A 15370-nucleotide genomic window follows, 5' to 3' on the forward strand; every position below is an offset into this window, starting at 1 on the left:
AAGAATTTTCTGAGAGAATCTTTCAGAATTGGCTATGAGCTCTTTGATATTTTTATCATTGACTTAGATAAAGGCATAGATACCCTGTTTAACAAATTTATAAGTGTCTTAACACTGGAAGAATATGCTAGCTAATACCTGAAGCCCTAAAAGATCTTGAAAGGCTAGAACATTGGGTAATATCAAATAAAATAAAATTTAATAAGGAATATAGATAAGGGATATTTAGTAGCATGCCTTAAGTTCACATAAGTCATGCCAGAGATGGGATTTGAATCTAGGTCCTATAACTTGAGTCAGCCTTTTTTCTACTGTATTACATTGATACTGAGATCAGCATCTTTGAAAATGCAGATTTTTTTTCTTCACTATAAACCTCTGTTTCAAGTCCATAATTTTTCACCAATACCTAGTAAAACTATACTTACTACTTGGGAGAATATTTAAAATGCCTTAAACTGGATTATTCCCTGTATTCCACAATATTATCTGCCCTTCTCTCTTAAGATTTTTGTATGAAATGAAAATGAAAAGAAATACATTTCTGTTGCCTTTGAACTAACTGAAAAGCTTTCTTTTTTTTAATTCCATTATTTAGCTGTGTAAAGTTTCAAGAGACTAATGATAAAGCTCAGCTGATCTTTGGTTCTGTCACTAACTTACATGCAAAAGATGCAGCACCAGTGGAGGCAAGTAAACAATATTTGAATGTTATTAGGTCTCATTAAACTCTCCTAATTTAAAAAAAGTTAGCTTTTCTCATATTAGCAAACTAAAATAGTTTATTATATCTAATTTTAGAAAATTGATACCATGCTGGTCCTAGAAGGTAATGGAAACCTGGTACTATACACTGGATTGGTTCGGGTATGTACTTAGTAGCATTTACATTATTTTTTTTGTTAGAGTACTTCGTTAGTATTTTTTGCTTAACTGTCTTGTTCACCTCTTTTAAATGTGGAAGCCCCTTCAATTACTTGATTATGACTATCGTGTTCTCTGATCCTCAAAATATGATCCTCATATGACATGATCTTGAAACTTTTTGCCATTTTTGTTGCCCTCTACTAATGGCTTTCCCTAAAATGTGTTTTTTCAGGCTAAAAACAATATTCCAAATGTGGTCAGACCAAGATAGACTATGGTAGTACTGTTACTCACTCACTGAGTAGACTGTCCTTCTTACTGAAGACTAATAGTTCATTAGCTTGTATAGCTTTCATATTATATTCTTGACTTAAATTGACAAAAGTCTACTAAACTCAAATCTTTTTCTTAAAAAATTATTTTATATCTTATATTTCCCAATGTATTCCTCCTCCCCTTCCCAGAGAGCCATCCTTATTTAAAAAAAAAATGCAGCATAAAAAAAGTTGAGTACTATTAGCTATTAAAACAATAGAAAAGTCTGAGATTATCTATAGTGTTCCATATAGTATTCTTATTCTTCTAGAATTTTCACATTACTCTCCTTTATATAATTTTCCATCCTGGCCAAAATGGCCTGTTTGCTCTGTTTTGAACTCAGCATTCTATTTTTTTAATCCATGCCTTTACAAAGGTTATTCCTTATACCAAGAATGCTTCTGCTCTTAAAAATTCCTAGTTTTTCTGAGAGTTTCTAACTAGATGCTACCTGTTTTGGAAAACTTTTTTTAAAAAATTATTATTATTATTATTATTATTATTATTATTATTATTGTAATTTTTTGCCATTGACCTCCTTGGAGTATATATATTGAATAACGAAATCTCTAGATCAAAGATTATGGACATTTCAGTTATTTCTTAGCATCATTTCAAATTACTTTCCAGGACAATTGGATAAATTCTCAAGTCCATTAACAGTGCATAAATGTGTTCTTTTTTCCAAAACTTTTTATCTTTGTTCACTTTGTGGTGTGAGGTTAAAATTCAATCTTTGTTTTGGCCAGAGACTAAGAGATGACATGTCTTGTCTGTGGAATAGCCAGGAGGCCAGTGTCACTAGATTGAGGAATATGTGTCACAGAATAAGATATTTATCTATCTTATATATCTTTCATTCCTGGACCTCAGCCTTGGCAAAGGAATAGGGAGGAGGTGTCTCCTAAAATTCCTTCTTTGGCACCAAGATTGTTCTTTAAAGTCTCACAACATTCCATTTTTTCACAAATATAATTTTTTTCGCATAAATATATGTACCCTATCATAACCCCCATTATTTTGCCTTTTTAAAAAAATTTTTAAACAAAACAGTATCTAATTAAATGTACTGTTCCTCCATTGCCTGTTTTTAGGCTATTTAATCATATTGTTAATTATACCCTTGGCAGAATACTATCCTTTTGCATAGATACTATTCTCCTTTTTAACTGATGAGAGAAGAAATCACCAACTTGAGCAAGGGAAATAGTAAAATAAGTTATTAGGATTTGTATAGCATTACAAAATTAGTGTATTTTTAGCTTTCTGTTGTATGTGATTGAAAACAGCTTCAAATAGCCAAGAAGACTCAAATAATTTTCTGCCATAGGATCCTAATGTTATATAATCAAAAAAATACACTATTGACATCTTTCTACCAATTCCTTATTCTTGTGTAGTAGGCTATGCCATTTAGCCCTAAACCCTAGAAAAGTTTATCAAGATGGAGAGCCTTTAAGTAGAAGCATCTGAGTCCCAGCTTAGCCCAGTTAGAGAAACTCATCACCATCAAGCTGAATGGTCACCAAGTAATGATTTTTTTGGTCATAGCAATTTGTGGAACTGTGACTGCCTGCAGCCACAAAATAATATATTCGTGGGTGGACACCTGAGAAGGAGAGTTAGAAACTGAGGGAAAATGGATAAAGGAGATAGAAAGAGAGAGAGAATACAACAAACATAGGTTACAATATTAATACATTAATAATACTTTCAAGATTAGAATGTATCTGGGATGCCACAGGAACTGTCTTCTGTGGAGAGATTTTGATCTGTATTAACGAAGACTACTCCTTTTCTAATGGAGTCATAAATCTTTTGAAGAACTGATAGAGCATGAAATAAGTGTCATATTAAGAAAGGTTAACATTTTAATATTCTTCCTTTTTTGGCTTCTAATATTGAGCACTAATGGTTTAACACTAGGCTCAAATTAGCATTCTTATTTTAAGTGATTCATTTATCTTCAGTAACTATTTTATAGTTTAGAAAGTTATGAAAGTTGTATGTCTTAACATATTCTTTATATGTAATTATGATTATATAACATTATTATATATCTTCTACATTTTTCCTCTTTCTCTTATTTATTTACAAAAGGTAGGGAAAGTTTTCATTCCTGGACTGCCAGTTCCTTCTCTGACAATGTCAAACACAATGCCAAGACCTAGCACTCCTCTGGACAGCGTTAGTACTCCTAAGACTCTAAGCAAGCCACTTGGTTCCTTGGATGAGGTAAGGAATATATTCTGAAATGCTCAAAATTATCTTTATTTAGAACTTCTATTAGCCATCTAATCCTTTGAATTTTTGCATTTTTCTAAAAGGGAAAAAATCTAGAATAAAAATGTAGGAATTGAACTAATATCCTTTCTGTAATTAAAATAAAGACTGTGTTTGGGTAATCTCAAACTACTGAAGATATCGGACTAGAAAGAGGGTCAGAGCTAAAGTTGTATTTAGGAGACATCTATATGTAAATGATAACTGAAGTATGAATGAATGAAATTACTTTTTATTTTTGTGTTTCCATTTTTGTCAATGGATAGATATCATATTTAGGTCATAGGCCATGGATCCTAATGGGGGAAAAGTAAAACAAAATAAACAGTTACTAGAACCATAATAGCAGTGTTTGAAAGGAACATATAAGTAATTAGATAAAAAAGGCTTCAGCCCGACATTGAACCTGAAAATAAGTTTAAATTCCTCATTTTGTAAAGTATTAAGTTAGAGAATTTATTCTATTTCTCTTTTAAGAATTGGTTTTTCAGTGGGGCAGCTGGATGGCTCAGTGGATTGAGAGCCAGGCCCAGAGATGGGAATATTACCATATTCCCATCTATAGTATTGATTCTAATCATATATTCTCTCTACATATATTCTATATATCATATATTCATATCATAGTATTGATTCTAAGACAGAAGGTAGAGTTTTAAAAAAGAAAAGAATTATTTCTTGCCCTAAGAGATCTTATACATAGAAATGATTAGTTGTACATTCAGCCAAACAACAAACAGTCCATGACTGGGGACCTAGTATTTTCTTGCTGCTTAGTTGGTGGCTCTTTCTGTGGTTGCCTTGAAAGTACTACACTGATAACTTGTGGGCAGATCTTGGAATCCATCCACCATTTATAACATTATTTGGTAAGATGTGATCTAAATTCCAAACAACTAATTTAAAATCATTTCTTGGAAATCAAACTTTTTTTAAGTTACAGTCTTCATATGTATCTAAATTTTCTGATTCTAGATTTAAGTCCTACTTGAACTTAAGAAAATTCAGTGTGCATAGGGGAGTTATTAGCTTTTTTTTTTTTTTTTAAACCCTTACCTTCTGTCTTGGAGTCAATACTGTGTATTGGCTCCTAGGCAGAATAGTGGTAAGGGTAGGCAATGGGGGTCAAGTGACTTGCCCAGGGTCACACAGCTGGGAAGTGTCTGAGGCCAGATTTGAACCTAGGACCTCCCATCTCTAGGCCTGGCTCTCAATCCACTGAGCTACCCAGCTGCCCCCTGAGTTATTAGCTTTTGAAGTTGATTTGATTCCAAAGAACTGTTTTTTTTTTCTTTTACCTTCTTTCAGGTAGTACTGTTGTCGCCAGTTCCAGAGCTCAGGGATTCTTCAAAACTTCATGATTCACCTTATATTGATGACTGTACTTTTCAGCAACTTGGAAGTTACATTCACTCTGTTAGAGACCCTGTCCATAACAGAGTAACACTTGTAAGTACATATTCTGTGAATAGAGATCTTAAAAAGAAATATGGTCATGATATCAGATTTGACAGGATAAAATGTTTCAGTTGAAGAGGAAATTTTTTTCTATGGTTATACTTTCTTTACCTGTTTAAAAGCCTTGGATCGTTTAGCATTTTTTATTTTAAATTCCCATATTTTCAGCTTAGATTTAGGTGTCTAATGATTACTATTTTAAAGATCATTGCTGAACTTGTATACTTTCATCCCCAAATCTTGTAGTATTATTTACAAAATGAGCACATTTAAAGACACTTAACCCCCATTGTCTACCTTTACCACTCTTCTGCCTTGGAGCCAATACACTGTATTGACTCTAAGAGGAAGGTAAGGGCCTTAAAAATAAACAAATAAATAAATAAACAAATAAATGAATGGATGGATGAATAAATAAATAAACAAACAAACAAATAAATAGGAGTGAATAAGTAGGAATGTATCATAAATAGAAATATTTACTTCCTAATAATTGTTGCCATTTACTTTACTAGGAACTCGGTAATGGTTCAATGGTTAGGATCACCATTCCTGAAATTGCCACTTCAGAATTAGGTATGATTGGAAATGATTTTTGTGGTATTTGTAATTTGGAGTAATTGTCACAATAATAATGCTCCTGTAATTTGCATCAGTAGTTTGGAAATGTGGAAACCTGTTCTTAAAACTGTTTTGAGCAAGTTCTTTTTGCAGTGTGGCTAGAGTATGTTTTGGGTGTCAGCCTGAGCTTTGAAGAAGCTTTGAAGAGTAACAGCCCCAGGGGTCATATTTCAACAGTGCTATTTTTAAAGCTATTTTCAAAAATAAGTTTTTATTCATATCTTTATTTTTATATCACCTACATGCCCCAGTTTCCCATTGTTATAATGAAGAATAAAGAAGCTGGGGAAAAGCAGTTCAGCAAAACCAAACAGTATGTTGAAAAAGACAGATATGTGCACTGTTCTACACTCATAGTCTCCCACTGTGGTAAAGAATCAGGAAGAGATGTCTTCTTATATTTCTTTTTTGGAGTCAGGCTAAATCATTACGGTATCCCAGTATCTTGTTCCATTCGTTGTTCTTTCCTTTTTACATTGTTTTCATTGTTTATATTTTCCCTTGGTTCTACTTGCTTGACCTTGCAATAATTCATTTGCCTTCTCATACTTCTTTGTGTTCATATCAGTCATCATTTCTTACAATACAGTAATATTCCTTCACATTCATGTTTCACACAACACTTTTAGCCATTTATAAAATTATATAAGATGTAATCTAAGTTCCAAACAACTAATTTAAAATCATCTCTTCGAATTCAGTTTATTTAACCATTTCCTAATTGTTGCTTATTTACTTTGTTTATAGTTCTTTGCTATTACAAAAAGTGCTACTATAAGTATTTTGCTCTGTATGGGACTTTGCTTTTTGTCATCGACTTGGGTTGTATATCTTGAATCTCTGGATCAAAGGGTAAGGGCATTTTAGTCTCATGCTCTTAACATGATTCCAAATAGCTTTTCGGGATGATTAAACAAATTCTCATTTCCATTGTTGTGCCTGTTTTCTATGACACTTCCAAACTTTCCGTCTTTTGTCATCTTAGCTAATTATGTAGTCATAAAGTGATTTCTCGGTTTTGATTTGCATTTCTCTTATTACTAGTGATTTGTTAATTGTTAATTCTTCAGTTCTTTTGAGAACTATTTGTTCATATTTTTGACCATTTATTTCTTATACTAATTTCATATGTGCAACAAAATAACTATTCTTTGGAGGAAGCAGTTAAAGTAAGAACTGATTTAAAGTTGGCCTGGCTCTGTATATATTATCTTTTGTAAAGGAATGCCCTACTAACAATAAAATGCTGTATATTCCAAAAATATCTAGGTAAAGAAATAGCGCTTTCATTAAACATATTTGATTGCAAGTCATGATACTGATAGCTGGCAATTATGTAATGCTTTAAGGTATGTGTGTAGAGCAGTATACACAATTTTAGACGAGCCATATAGTACCCTATTAGGTAGGCATGAAGGCATTATTAGGCCCAATAGATAAATGAGGGAACTGAGGATCAAGGAAGTTATACATTATAAATGACATGTCTGTGGCTCACATGGCTATCAGGTATCAGAGACAATATTCAAAGTTTTTCTGACTCTTTTAAGTCCTGCATGTTTCTAATATGGCATTGTTAACTTGTGAAAACTATCAGATGCCAGAGTTTTTAACTTATGATTTTTTATTTTTATGATCATCTCTGTGGTGGAGGTATAGTCTATGAAAAGTACAGGGAGTTCCTACACTGATAAAATAATTTATCTTTTGAAATATTAAAAAATTTCAATTGTATTCTTTAAAGTCATGATAGACTTAGTTGACTAAAACAAAATATTGCTACAAAAATTAAACTTCCATTGGTGTGATATGTGATAATCTGTCTTGGTACAGTAATATTTCTCTTATCCAGCTGCTTTTAAATATGGTCAAGGAAATAAGAAAGACCTCCGTGTAGACATAGATATCAAATAGGTATGCACTAAAGCTCAAGTGCTTAAGTAGCAGTTTGTTGGGTTCTCTTTTCACAGAACAACAGCACCTCAGAGACCATCTAGCCCAACCTAGCTGAATTCTATAGATGCTTATTTTGTACTTGTTTCTAATAAGCTTTGTCATCAGATTTCTCAATCCAAAGCAAATTAGAGAGTAGGCTTTATTAAGGAGGGCATACTAATGCCAAGAAGTAACACTGAAGGAATATCTGCAAAATTAAAACAGCTAAGCAGTCTCATGCCATTTAATTTAGGGTTAAAAAGCCCTCCATGCTTCAGTAACCTCTGAAGACATAAGTTGATAGGTGTCATGGTCCAGAGGGCTGGACCTGGAGTCAAAAGGACCCAAGTTAAAATCCTGATGTAGACACTTCCTAGCTCTGACCCTTTGTATATAGTATTTTAAAATTTGCAAATTATTTTTGCCTTATTTTGTGTTATCTCATTTAATTCTCAGATACTATGCTTATTTTATACTGAGGAAACTGAGGTAGAGAGCAATTCAGTGACTCAACCAGAGTCCCATAGATATTAAGGGTGCCTGATTAGATTTTTCTGACACCTAAGTCTAGTATTCTATTAACTCTACCACCAAAGTACCTGCTAAAATGTAAATGATAATAACATCCACCTCACTGGATTATAAGGCTCAAATGAAACAACATGCTTAGCAAACCTTAAAGCATTAAATGAATGCTAGCTATTATTATAACTACTTCATAGTGTTGTGCAACATTTAATGACTTCATCTGTCACTTCTGTTGAGAGAATTCCTTAGTGTGTGTGTTTGTGTGTGCGTGTCTTTCTCTGTAATTACGCTGTCATCAAGAAAAGCCTTTGATACTTAAAATTAACTATATTTCAAGGTTAATGAGTATAACAGCCTCATATTGTTTAAAAATACATGAGAGAGAAGCCATTGCTTTTGAACTACATTTTATTCCATCCAATGAGTGACTTGTAGATCATTAAGTTGATGATTTTTCATTTTGTTGTCTTTTTCAAACAATTGTTTTTGGCAACTTAGATCTTCTAACAGTGAGCTTTTACCTTTTGATAAGGAAAAAGTATGTGTTTAAAAAACATACTAAAACTAACCTCTGTTTCTAATAGTAAAAAAGTGTTTACAAGCTGTCAAGTCTATACTACCAAAAGAGATAGCGGTGCAGATGCTTGTCAAGTGGTACAATGTTCACAATGCTCCCGGAGGACCTAGTTATCATTCAGAATGGAACTTATTCGTAACTTGTCTAATGAATATGATGGGCTATAACACAGACCGCTTGGCATGGATCCGCAATGTAAGTCAATTCTTTTTTTTTTCCTATGTTCTTATATTTGTATCAACATAGTTTTTGGATAATTAATAGCATCACAGTTGTAAGAGGGAGATTTTAGATATTTTATAGATATATATTTAAAGTGTGGCCGCCAGGAATCAACAATTCAGATTGATTCCATAATTAAAATAGACCCAAGTCAGAATCGGGTTTAAGGTAGTTTATTTACAATTAGGAAGGTAAAAGGTAGGGAAATAGAGAGAAGGAGAGGCAAGTCCAGGCCTGCAGAGGCCTGGACGGAGAGAGAGGGTTAAAAGGCTAAATAAACTAGGCTACAAGCCACAAGACTTTAGAAATCAGAGAGGCTATAAGCCTACTTAAGGCAGAGTTTGGAAACGCCAAGGTAGGCCAAGGAAGTCAGCCTAACTTACCCACGTGACCATTCAGAGTAGAAGCAGTCTGAGGTCTTAGCTGAGTACCTCCAGCACCAAGTTCAAAGCCCGAACTGCCTCACCAGGAAGTAACCAACATACTTGAAGAGATAGTGTCTCTCCTCATTTCCTGTGGGCCACCTCTAATTCAAGTAGACAAATGGCAGCCTCTACACTGATTTGGGCAGTCCCTTGTTCTTGATTTGTTACTTATTGTCACGTGTGATTAACTCATCTCCCCTCCCCTCTGAGGGAGGTGGGGATGATATAATCTAGATGACTAGGGTAAGTAGAGTTTTGACTATGAATGGGCTAGAGCTAATTCCATTCACACACAGTATTCAGAGTAGAGTTAGGTAAATGAATAGTAATAACAATAAATAATAGTAACAAATACATCTTATCCAAAATAATCAGATATGAGTAATATTTACTATTGCTTGTACCTAAGTTGTTTAGGGCAAAGCTAATTTAAAAATCTAAAATCATATATATATATATATGTACATAGCACTTTTAAAAAAATTAAAAAAAAACTTTTACATAGCATTTAAAACAATGTAATTATATAATTTATTACAAATAGAAACAAGTGATAAATAACTTAATAGTTTTACAAAGATTGCTTTAGTCTTTCAAAGCACCTTTCTATACACATGATGTTATTCTGTTTTTATAATGTTCCTCACAAGATGGGCCAGTTAGTTATTAGTCTCATTAACATAAGAGAAAAAAAGACATCAAGAAATTACATTATTTGTCTAGGATCAGATAGTTGTGTCATGGTTCAGCCCAAACCCTTCTCTGCTAATTTCTATCCCCTTGACTTTTTACATTAGACCAGTATTCTCAATATAGCTTTACATATTTATTTTTTTTTAAAGCCCTTACCTTATGTCTCAGAATCAATATTAAGAATATTGACAATTTGGATTAAGTGACTCACCCAAGGTCATACGGCTAGGAATTGTCTGAGGCTAGATCTGAACCCTGGACCTTTTATCTCTAGGTCTAACACTCTATCTATCCATTGAGCCACCTGGCTACCCATGTCTTTACATATTTAGATGCACTTAGGACTGGACTTTTGGTTTATGTGAACCACCTCATACCCTCCCATTCCCACTCTTCCATTCCCCCAAAAAGGGGGGGGGGCAGAAAAACTTTTGTTGATATAAAATAGATAAATGCCTGTAAGCACCCTGCACATTAGGTGATCATAGACTCATTTTTATATTAGATAGAAAAGGTGGCTGTTTGCAAGGGCCATTGGTCTTTGACACAGTTCTTTAAATGACAAATCCCGTTTGTTACTAGTCTATTTGTCAATAAAGTCCAGCCTCCAACAGTGCTGCAAGTCAAAGCTCACCCGACCTTTTCTTATTTTCAGATCTTTCTAAACTCTTTCTTTTTTCCTTGTCTTTCTCTATTTCTGTCCTTTTCCTCTTCCCTTTTCCTTTCTCCATTATCTTAACTAAGAATATGATTTAAAAAAAAATATCCTTCCCTGACATTTTCCCAACCAGAATATATAATCCAGTTTTGATTTTGGAGCTCTGTTTATAGTGTTGCACAAAAATGAAAAGGTCTAAGAAAGTACATTAGACCATTTGGCCCTAAGCTATTTAAAGTATAGCTCCATTATTAAACATCTACGAAATACCAACATTTTGCTTTAATAAGTGTTTTGATTGATAGACATAGGAATAAGTTCAAATGAATATGTTGTTGGGTTACCATTATGAGATATATTTTTTAAGGTTCTTGTTTGTTGGGAAGAAATCTTATTGGAAAAATAAGAACAATTTTACACAATTTCCTCTTAAACATAAATTTTCCATTCTTTTGAAATACAAAAACATGCTGCCTTTGATAACTCCCTTTTATCTTTTTATAATGTTACATGCTATTTAATTATAAAACCTACTGATAAATATACATCTCATTATATTCCATTCTGTGGCAGAGAGCCAAAACTTGGTAAGAGAGAGTATTAATAATTCCCTCTCCCTTTTTTTTTACTGTCAGGAATTGAGGACCTCTTATCTTCAATGAGAAGGAAAGCTCTTTGACATGTCTATTACATAAGAGACCCAAGGAAAGAGGAATTTGGATTTTTTTGATGGAATTATGTTACTTCACATAGTAAATTAAGCAGCATAGTTTGCAACAGCAACATTAAATTTTGTCTTAATTGAAAGAGAGCCTGGGATTATAATTGTTCTTTTCTATCTATAGAAATGGGCTTATGATGTATCTAAGAGAGATTCAGTAATTTGAAATTCTTCATATTTGCTCTGTTAAAATGTATATATTTTAGGGGCAGCTGGGTAGCTCAGTGGATTGAGAGCCAAGCCTAGAGACGGGAGGTCCTAGGTTCAAATCCGGCCTCAGACACTTCCCAGCTGTGTGACCCTGGGCAAGTCACTTGACCCCCATTGCCCACCCTTACCACTCTTCCACCTATAAGTCAATACACAGAAGTTAAGGGTTTAAAATTAAAAAAAAAAATGTATATATTTTGGGTTCTCATTATATGGTGTAGGTGTGTATTGAGTCATATAACTTTTGAGGTTGATATCTATAAGGGCAAAGGTTATGAAACTAAGTAGGTATATGACTATGGAGAATTTACTTACCTTCTCATTTCTAAAATGAAGGGAATTGTAATAATTACTTCTAAATTTCCTTCATTTCAAGCTATATATCACCAGAGGATAATTGAAGAGGATTAGGCAGTTAGGGAGAAATTCCAGTGCTGTATCAGCGAATATGAGCATAGCAGAACAGCCTCCAAATAAATATGTTTAACTCTAATTTTTGCTCCCTGGCTTCCTTTGAGACTCAGCTCAAGTATTACCATCTTCAGGAGATCTTTCCATGTTCCTTTAGCTGCTAGTGGCCTTCTTTTCAAGATTATTTTCTATTTAACTATGAAGGTTTCTTCTGTATACTAATTTAATTACATGTTCTTACTTACATTAGAAGGTAAGTTGGATTGAAGAGGCTTGGTTTTTCATAGTATCTTCAGACCCTAATAGAATGCCTAACAAAGAAGTCATTGCTTAATAAATATTTGCTTAGAAGGTGATTTTAGATTAATTCTGCATTTCTTTCCCCTTAAGTCAGAGACCAAGGCCATTCTTGTCTCATCTTAATACAAAAATGTTTTTTGGAGAATATTTTTTGTCATTTTTCCCTGTGCTATTTAGATATTCTAAGTAATGTACACTTAGTAGAAAAATAGCCAGAATTGGGATTCACTGTTTTTTGTTTGTTTGTTTGTTTCTTCGCCAATGTAGGAACACTCCTAATAAAAAAAATAGTTTACAAAGAGTATTCTTCACAGAAGCATATGAGAAAAATAATCTCTTTTATAGATTAGAAAACTGAGTCTTAGTGACTTCCTCCCTATCACATTGTTTTAAAGTAGGAGAGTCAGAACTTCTTTCAAGGTCTTCCCCCTTTAACACCAATGATTTTCTGCTGCAAGGTCATCTTCCTTACTCTCTGTTCTTTGTGATATCTTAACTCTCTCTCCTCAGTCCAAGGTTTGAAACTCATATGATGCCATACCTAGTTGTCAGTCACCCTTTTGAGAATACTTATCCTTGAGCTGTGCGTTCTCATTTTGTTATTCTAGGGTCAGGGATATGCATTTTGACCAAGTGCCAGCTGTAAAATTGAAATAATTTCAGCTTCTAGTATAAAAAGTTTTTTTGTCTGCTAGTCTTAGATGAAGCTATGGTGAAGTGCTTTAAAAAGTTATAGTACATAGCATTTTACTTTTTTTTTTGCCTGTTACTTGATCTTTCTGTTCTTTCTGATCTTAATTCTAATTTTTTTTGGTATCCCATCATATTACTGGGTTATTAGCTTAAAATTTTTTAAAAATCATTGCTTATTTTTAGCATTCTTTAAATTTTGAGTTCCAAATTCTCTTTCCCATCCTCCTCCCCCTCCAACCACCTAAAAGGCAAGCAAATGATATCAATTATACAAGTGAAATCATGTAAAACATTTCTATATTAGCTATATTGAAAAAAAAAAAGGAAAACCAAAGAGAATAAGAAGATCATACTTCAATTTGTACTCAGAGTTCAATTCTCTCCCTGAAGGTAGATAGCATTTTTTCTTTATGAGTCTTTTAGAATTGTCTTGTATTTGATCATTGTATTGATCAAAGTAGCCAAATCTTTCATAGTTAATCATCATTACAGTATTGCTGTTAAATTTTTTAAAACTCTCAAACATAAGACAGGGGCAAGAGCTAAGCAAACAGGTTTAAATAACTTACCCAGGGTCACTAGGAAGTGTCTTGATTTGAACCAGATTTGAGTCCATAGTTCAACCAAGGTCCTCCTAACTCCAGGCCTAGGGCTCTATCCACTGGACCACCAGTTGCCCTAACATTACTCTTACCATGCATGATAATCACTCAGTTTTTCTCACTTCACTTTGTATCAATTCATATAGGTCTTGCCATGTTTTTTTCTGAAACCATCCCCCTTGTTATTTCTTATAGGACAGTTTCTTATAGCACCATTGTAATCACATGCCATTTCTTGGTTAGCTTTTCCCCAATTAATGAACATTTACTCAATTTCCAATTATTTGCCACTACAAAAAGCTTTCTATGAATATTTTCACATATGTAGGTCATTTTCCTTTTTCTTTGATCTCTTTAGAGTATAGACCTAATAGTGTATATTGCTGGGTCAAAGAATATGCATAGTTTTATGGTCCTTTGGGCATAGTTCAAAATTGTTCTCCATGATTGGACTAGTTCACTACTGAACAAACAGTTTACTGGTGTACCTATTTTCTCTCATCCGTGCAGCATTTGTCATTTTTGATAGGTGTGCGGTGGTACAGGTGTTTTAATTTACATTTCTTTAATCAATAGTAATTTATAGAGTACCTCCCCCCCCAACTATAGATAGCTTTTATTTCTTCTCCTGAAAATTGCCAGTTCGTATCCTTTTACCATTTATCAATTGCAGAGTGGCTCTTTTTTTAATAAATTTTGACTCAATTTCCCTCATATTGGAGAAATGAAGCCTTTATCAGAAATCCATTGTAAAATTGTTTTATGTTGCTTCACTGATAGGTTTCTTTTAACAAAATGTAGTTTCTCTGATTATCTCTTTTAATTAGGTCTCTTCTTTGCTTTTGTTTGAGCTCATGATTGCTATCCCTGCCTTTTTTACTTTTTTACTTTAGCTCAAGGTATAATAGATTCTGCTTCAACCCATTATATTAATTGTCTATCTTTGTTTCAAAAGTCTCTCTTAAAAACAGCATATTGTTAAATTCTGATTTTTAATCCATTCTGTTATCTGCTTCCATAATTAATAACTGTGAATTTCCCTCCATTCTAGTTTCTTCTGTTTATTCTCTTTTTTAATCCTGTCCATCCTCAAAAGTCTGTTTTGCTTCTGATCTTTGCCTTCCTTGGATCTGCCTTCTCTTTTCTCATTCCCCCTACTCCTCCTTTCTGATCTCCTTCCTGGTCTATTTTGCTGTTGGCCAAGATAAATTTCTCTACTTGAGTGTGTATATAGTTTTTCTTTTTTGAACCAGTTTCAATGAAAGTGAAGTTCAAGCATTTCCCACCGCTTCCCCCATTTTCCCTTCTACTATAAAAACTCTTCCTTGGGCACTTCTTTTATGTAAGAACATTTTCCTTATTGTCTCTCCCTTTCCTGTTCTCCCTCAACCTTTCCTCTACTCGTTTTCTTTGGAGATAATTCCAACATAATCAACTCATATTCATGTTCTCTCTCTGTTTAGATTCCTTCTAACTGCCCTAATGATAATTTTCTTAGGAGTCAGATGTATTATCTTCTTATATATAATGTAAACAATTTGACTTCATTGAATTTCCCTATAATTACTTTCATGTTTACCTTTTTGTGCTTCTCTTGAAGTCTTGTGTTTGAAATATCAGATTTTTCTATTCAGCTCTGCTCTTTTCAACAAGTATGCTTGAAAGTCCTTTATTTCATTAAATGTCTTATTTTTACCCCTGAAGGATTAGTACTAATTAAATGTTGATTGATTAATTGATATCTCTTTAACTGTAAATTGAAACCGAATAGCTTACCTGTCAGTAGTGGTATATAAGAGTTCTTAAAATACTGTTTGTACATGGTGATCATGATATGTGATAACATAT

General features: G+C 33.3%; 1 protein-coding gene across 1 annotated transcript in view; it reads left to right on the top strand.

Moving 5' to 3' along the window:
- ANAPC1 (anaphase promoting complex subunit 1) overlaps window positions 1–15370 on the top strand; it is a 122633-nt gene that overhangs the window by 16991 nt on the left and 90272 nt on the right. The window contains exons 11-16 of the mRNA XM_044659509.1: window positions 599–689; window positions 802–867; window positions 3286–3420; window positions 4777–4917; window positions 5442–5502; window positions 8595–8782. Coding sequence (XP_044515444.1) covers window positions 599–689; window positions 802–867; window positions 3286–3420; window positions 4777–4917; window positions 5442–5502; window positions 8595–8782 — 682 coding nt within the window. The remainder of the gene's footprint in view (window positions 1–598; window positions 690–801; window positions 868–3285; window positions 3421–4776; window positions 4918–5441; window positions 5503–8594; window positions 8783–15370) is intronic.

This window comes from Gracilinanus agilis, chromosome 2 (genome assembly GCF_016433145.1).
Source record: "Gracilinanus agilis isolate LMUSP501 chromosome 2, AgileGrace, whole genome shotgun sequence".
NCBI lineage: Eukaryota > Metazoa > Chordata > Mammalia > Didelphimorphia > Didelphidae > Gracilinanus > Gracilinanus agilis.